This window comes from Gavialis gangeticus, unplaced genomic scaffold (assembly GCF_001723915.1).
Source record: "Gavialis gangeticus isolate Ggan-Ray unplaced genomic scaffold, GavGan_comp1, whole genome shotgun sequence".
NCBI lineage: Eukaryota > Metazoa > Chordata > Crocodylia > Gavialidae > Gavialis > Gavialis gangeticus.
The window spans coordinates 96,911,657-96,918,629 of NW_017729025.1; the positions used below are offsets into that span (position 1 = coordinate 96,911,657).

Consider the following 6,973-nt stretch of genomic DNA (forward strand, 5'->3'; position numbering starts at 1 on the left):
CCCAGTTAGAATATGCCAATCCATTTGTGCTTGGGTTAATGACTTCATTAATCTTCTAAAGTACAAAATCACACTGGAGGCTTCTACCAAAATACGGTGGGTGTGTCTATATATGCATTAATGCGCCTTTTCTAATGAGCATTAAATTTAGTGCCCCCAATGTGAGGAACTAAATTAATGCACATTAGGCTGTACTAATGTGCAGTAGCACATTTGAAAGCTTTTTAGTGACACAGAGTAATGTCACTTTTTATGTGAGAGTTTAATGCATAGTAAAATAGTCTACTGCACATTAAAGTGCACATGTAGACCCACCCAGTATTTCTATTTCCTTCCAACTGGAGCTGCATTCTGGGACTTCACAGGATTTGTTGCCCCTCCTTGGATCTTACAGCACATCAAAGGCAATTTATTATGCTAACAAGAGTGCGGAAAACTACTTTGTATTTTAGCTCACTTCAGTTTCTGCATTTCACTGAGAGCTGAGAAAGGCAGAAGAAGGTCTCTCTGGTCAGTATTGTCCCAGAGTTCCATAAAACATCCTTCATCAAAAGCAGAGAAAGGTTAGAGCCACAAGTGTGTCCCTTGTCACTGATGATTCTTTAGACAGATTTTGTTTTTAACGATTGCTTCAGTTAATTTTTCCTTGATGCTATAAGGATCTATGAGCTTTGTCATTATCTGATACTATTATTCTGTATCCACTCAATGGAACAGACAGTATATGTTATCAAATCAAAAGAAATGGCTTCCTCACATCCCTGCTAACCACAAGCCGGTCAAGCAACTCATTACGCACACTTTTGATGATTCAAATATTTAAGATGCTTGCAGCTGTCTTTAAATATTAGAGTAAAAATACTGTGGTACAATATAGTCAACCAGAAAGTGCTGGGTTCCTCTGATGCAGTTTCCAAGGTCCTAGGATCTTTTAATAACATTTCATTTAACATCATCAGGAGGTTTTCATTTAAGGGGTGTTTTCTTTGAGTGAGGTCTGCAGAATTGAGATCCTGGTTAATATTTTAAAAAATTCCTCAGGTTTTCTAGTGTGATCTAACCTAATAATCTAGAAATAGGGTCACCTTTCTATGGCTGTAAGAGCCTTTTTAATGCTATGAATAACACTGCAGGACAAAGCTATGTCTTTTTCCATTTCTGAACTAATACTGTTCCACATAAGAAAAATTGCCCCCAGCAAGCACCAAGGTCAGGCAAATGATGAACAGTTTTATTCCTTTTATACAGGCTTCAAAATTCCTATAATGTTGGGGGGGGTCTCTACCATTTTGGTTCCTTCTTTTCAGGTTATTAATGTAATGCTAATACATTAAATTGTATTTGGAAATCATATGATGAATTATGTACTCTGATGTCTGCTTCAAACGTCTTTTCTCCCCTTCTTTCCTATGAGCCTCTATCGCCTGACATGACAGCAAGTGACAAGAGCAATAGCTATCTGTTAGAATCATAAAAGTATAGGGTTGGAAGGGACATTAAAGGTCTTCTAGTCCAATCCTCTGCACAAATACAGGATGCAGCGTTCCTGTATTATCTCAAACAAATGCCTATTCAGCCTCTTCTTGCAAACCTTCAATGAAGGAGTTTTCACAACTTTCCTGGGCAATAGTGTGAGTAGGGGTGGGCGAGAGGGACATCCACCCTGAGTGCCAAGTTAGGAAGTGTACAAGAATTGCCCCCCACCCCTGTGGAGTCTGCACCCTGGAGGCAAGAGCAGCTCCACAGCTTACACATGCCGGGAACTCCAAAACATTCCTTGACTGCTGCTGCTGCTGCTTTAAGAGCAACAGCTGGGGTGGGCAAAGTATTTAGCAGCAGCTCAGCCAGGAGCTGTTTCAGAGTTCCTGGCATGGATAAGACTGATGCTCCAGCCCCCATGCTCTCTCAGGTGCCCCTCTGCCTTGGAAGTGTGCGCCGTCCCAGCCCCCACTCTCAGAACCACACCCCCTCCCCACTCTCGTCAGGGTTGGGTGACAGCTCTACCTGTTACACCAGTGTCCTCTGCCCTATTGTTCTGGCAGTAAGGTAGTTTCTTCTGATATTACATCGAAACCTGTTTTGCTCCACTTTAAACCCATTGCTTCAGGTTTGGCCTTCTGTAGCAAAGAGGAATAGTTGATCTCCCTTCTCCTTACAGCAGCCTTTTGAGTCACTGAAAACTACTGTCATGTTCTCCCTCAATCTCCTTTATGCCAAACTACTTCTCTCAACCTTTCCTGGTTCAACCCTTTTATCAGCTTTGCTGCTGGCCTCTATAACCTCTTCAGTTTCTCCACATCTTTCTTAAATTGTGAAGCACAGCTTCTAGAGTGCTGCCTGTGCTCCAGAGCTCTGGGCTCTTACATTGTGGACCCCAGAACTGCATACAAAACACTAGCTAAGCAGAGTGATATTTTCACCTCCTGGTTTTATATACTATACTGCTTTTAATGCAGTCCAAAAACTCTTGGGTTTTTTGGTGACAGTGTCACACTGTTCTGTTGGCTCACTTGAGTCTGTGATCCACCAGAGTCCCCAGATCTTTCTCAACAACACTGCTGCCTAGCCAGTCATCCAGTTGCATGATTATGCATTCAGTTTTTCTCCATTTTGTGTAGCATCTGACATTTGCCTTGGTTGAATTTCATTGTTTGTCTAGTGCCCGGTTCCAATCTATCCAGACCTTTTGAGATCCTATCCTCCAAAGTGTTTGCAAGCCCTCCCAGTTTTGTTTGTTTGTCTGTATTTGGCTGGTTTTTACCTTGCATTTCCATGGTGATACCACGTATGTGAACGGTAAGGAACAGTAAGGCTGGGGGCTGAGAGTCCTTTAACTGGTGCCCAAATGTAGTGAATATGCTGTAGCAACCAGGCCACTTGGGCCAGGGGACAGTGCAGTACATGGCTTATACTTGAGACCTGGTTTCCATTCCTGCTCTAGGTCTCTTATCTCACTCTAGTTTCAGAACTGACATGATGAAGCAAACTCAAGCAGAGGTATAACTGGCCTGTACAGCATCGTAGGTGGTGGTGGTACACAGTACAGGCCCAGCCGCTGGAGGTTTGCTGCTACAGAGGGGATGTCACCTCCCCTTTTTTGCCACCAACATATGCATTGAGTGGCCATTAAAACATTGATTTTTGGCAGCAGTGTGCCTCTGGCCACTGCTTTTACACCATACACCACCACTGCTGCTCTGCCTTCTCTGTTACCAGAGCTGCTGCAGAGAAGGTACAGGGTGTTGTGGTGGGGAGGACTGTGGGAAACAAGAGACCAAGGCTGCCCACTAGGTCCATTCTGGCACTCCTCTTGCCCCCTAGCTTGTGCCCTGCTTGCCTACCTCTTGGTACGCTACTAAACTCAAGGCTGATATTTCAGTTCCTATTACTCAGCTTTGTACATTAGGTATTGGAAACAAAAACATTATTTCTCTGGCATTCGCAGAAAATCTTTGAGCACAGTGAAGGAGTTGTGATCATGGGTTTAAATTTAATAAACATCAGAAAAAGTTAACGAAGCATTCTGGGAACCATACCAATAAATCTTACTATGTCAGCATCTGAGTTCAGGAAAGGTTGCATGTTCTTTCTGCTTAATGGTGTACTGTAGTTGCTGGCTGAGAACTTTCTGATGGCGACCAAGTTATTACAGGGATGGTCCGACTTGATTGAATCTAAATCAGTTCCTGCCCAGTGGTGTATCATATAGATGTAATAGGTGTGTAAGGTCTGATGTATGCATGTGCCTTCTGGGCTTGGCTTTCTGAACGTGGGGTTGAAATAGCCAAACCCTGTGCTCTGCTTCAGAGCTAAGTTTCAGCCTTTGCTGAGTGCTCTCATCCCAACACGGCTGGCTATTTGGCATTTGGTTCTTGGTGGGAAGTTAAGAGTCCATTAGTGTTGTTTAAATGCCAGTAGGCTCTGCGGTCAGAGAAAAAGAAACGGTCCTTCACCCTGAGAAGCTCACAAACTAAACGGGAAAGGGAGGGGAAACAGAAACAACATAGAATCAGCGTGCTCCAGGTGGTGATTTGCTATTGCTTAATGGGTTGACTTAAAAAATAGATACAGTTGCTTGATGTTTTGTATAGCATGTTACACAAATTATCTCCAGCTGCCCCTCAGAATTGTCATTGGCAGGGTAAGCATAATGGCAGATGTTAGTTGTGAGGAAGGATTTGAATGTGAGTAGCCATGGGAACCAGTTTAGGAAAAACATCCTGTGACGAGAGGTATGGATTAAAATACTGACGTGTTTGTGAGAGAAGGAAGCACGTAGGTTCCAGCTTGTTGGAAAAACCATTATGATTCAAATTTAATATTTCTGTCTTTGCTGAAGCTGTGGCAGTATATCATGCTGAATTCCTATTACGTATCTACTTAAGCTAGCATCTTTTAACAAAATGGAAAGCCACTGCCATCTCACAGTTTGTTCCACCAGGATCCTATCTTCTTCGCTTCATGCCCTGTCTGACCATCACAATTGTTTTCGGATCCCTACCTCCATCGTCTTATCTTCCATAAATCAGGATTTGGCTTCAACGATCCACAGCTGGCTGGAATGCTTGGCTCTCACTCTGCAGTCCTGTGAATTCAGTGTCTGTCACCTGGCAGTAGCCCAGTTTTGGAATGACAGGCAGGGCAGATTGGAGACCAGGCAATTGCCTCCTAGTCTGAGTGATATTTTAATGAGCACAGAAAGGTGACAGAGAGGGGAGCTTCTCACTGGAATGACTGGCAGGCTTGTTCTCAGGCTCAAAGCCCTAATAGATCGTTGTTTGGCCTCACTCCAGCAGAACTGCAGAGCTGGAAAATCCTGTTAGGTCCTAACTTATTCATCCTTCATAGGAGCAAGACAAGTTTTTTCTCTATGGTGTGTCCTCCAGTTTTAAATGGCTCAGTCATGGGCTTCTTCCTCTTCCTTGGTTTTAATTCCACTGTCTTTCTTTCCACGCTTGGGGAGTTTTCCCTATATTCATTTTACATCTTCCTTTTCTCAATTTATGTTCTCCACCATTCCTCACGTTTTGCCTCCCTAAACAATCGCTCCCCCTCCTACTTCACCACATCCTCATACCCATAGGTGACACGTAGGAGGGACACTGGGGGCAGGGGGGCACGTGCCTCCCCTGAGATTGGCTGTCACTGACTTCTGCAGGCGGTCGCCACTCGCCCCCCGCCTCCCTTGTCACCAACGTGGCCACTGGCATCTGCGGGCAGTCCCTGCTCGCCGCTCACCCCACCACCACCGCTGGTGTCTGCAGGTGGTCCCCACTTGCCACACCACCATGGTGCCCCCCCGCCAGTCTTGGGAGGCACCTGTCGTTTATGCTCATACCTGTAGTGAAAAACCTTCAATCTGCCTAACTGAGTGTACCAACTCCCCTGGCTTCCCCCTCCTATTCTTTTTGAAAAAGGCAGTGCAGTATCAGGCAGTGACATCTGCATGGGAACCACTGTCTCTTCCTATTCCTCAGCTGCACTTCAGTAACATAATACAAAGCTTGTGCAGGGCTGTTTCTTCCTTAGTCCTATAAACAAAAGCATTACTAAAGGGAACCCTTTCAGTGTCCCAGGAAGCCCTGAGATTTTTGTGGGCAGCACAGCTCCATGTAGATCAGGGGCGGGTAAGTATTTTGGGCAGAGGGGCACTTACTAAGTTTTGGCAAGCCATCAAGGGCTGCATGACAGGCAGCCCAGGGCAGATTAATATTAACTTTCTACATTTTTTTAGGGGCCCCAGGGGTTGGATAGAATGGCCTGGTGGGCTGCATCTGGCCCGCAGGCCACACTTTGCCCACCCCTGATGTAGATGGTCCAGTAAAGGCAGCTGGGGTCTCTCAAAAAAAAAGGGGGTGGGGGTGGCTAGGGCTTTGAGTACAAGATAAACAGCTCCAGTTCTCACTAGGGCATCTGTGTAAGGTTATGGGGTATAAACTGAGCCATGGCCCCATGACTCGGTGTTTCTGTCTTCATGTGCACTGAGCAGAGAAGGGACTCAGGACTTTTTAAAGCCTGACATGAACCAAGACAGTTGAGACACCACTTATCGCCTGGTATGAGTTAAAAATACGTCAGCTAAAATGTGCTGCCTTTTTTTCAGATATGACGATGGCCCTGAAAGCTCAGCTCCTGATTGGTGTCCTCTACTATGTAACCTGTTCCCTTGTGTATGGCTTCCCCACTGACCCTGGGACTGAGTTCCGCTCTGCTTTCTCTGTGGCTAGAACCAGCAGCATGGAAGGGAGCTCTGAGATGGTCATCACCTTTGACAAGGTCTATGTGAACATTGGTAATGACTTTGACCCCAAGACTGGGATGTTCAGGTGTCGAATCCCTGGGGCCTATTACTTCTCCTTCACTGTTGGGAAATACCCCAAGAAAAACTTGTCTGTCATGCTGATGAGAAACAAGAACGAGGTGCAAGTAATTGTGTATGATGAGCATCATCGCAAGGAACGGAAGGTGGCCAGCCAGAGTGCCATGCTGCAGTTGGACTATGGTGACACAGTCTGGCTGCGTTTACATGGAGATCCCAAATATGCCCTCTACAGCAATGCAGGCCCGTACACAACTTTCAATGGCTATCTCATTTATCCAGACACCTCTTCCTACTTCCAAAACAGTGTAACCTCTCAGGAGCTGGCAGGAGGTGCAGAGCCACTTCATCGTGCCATTCAGCAACTTCCAGGAGAGCAGAATGAAGCCTCAGAAGTACACATGCTGTCTGATGAACCAGCCAGAATACAAGACCCCCGCTCTGCATTTTCTGTTGCCCGCACACAAAGCCTTTTGGGGACAGATGAGAAACAGACCCAGCATGAGCCAATCACGTTTGACACAGAGTTTGTGAACATTGGGAGGGATTTCAATTCCTCAAGTGGCATCTTCTTGTGCCGTGTGCCTGGTGCATATTATTTTTCTTTCACCATTGGCAAAATGCCTTTTAAGACCATGTCAGTGAAACTGATGA

The 6,973-nt window shown here is 45.4% G+C and overlaps 1 protein-coding gene across 2 annotated transcripts in view; it reads left to right on the forward strand.

Annotated features, from left to right (window-relative positions):
- The first annotated feature begins 6,101 nt into the window (after positions 1-6,101).
- Positions 6,102-6,973, forward strand: part of C1QTNF4 (C1q and tumor necrosis factor related protein 4) — a 2,050-nt gene continuing 1,178 nt past the window's right edge. The window contains exon 1 of one of the 2 annotated variants that reach the window (XM_019519220.1): positions 6,102-6,738. In XM_019519220.1, the coding sequence (XP_019374765.1) occupies positions 6,106-6,738 (633 nt within the window). In that variant the 5' untranslated portion in view covers positions 6,102-6,105. The remainder of the gene's footprint in view (positions 6,739-6,973) is intronic. The other variant, XM_019519219.1, reaches the window with a different exon arrangement.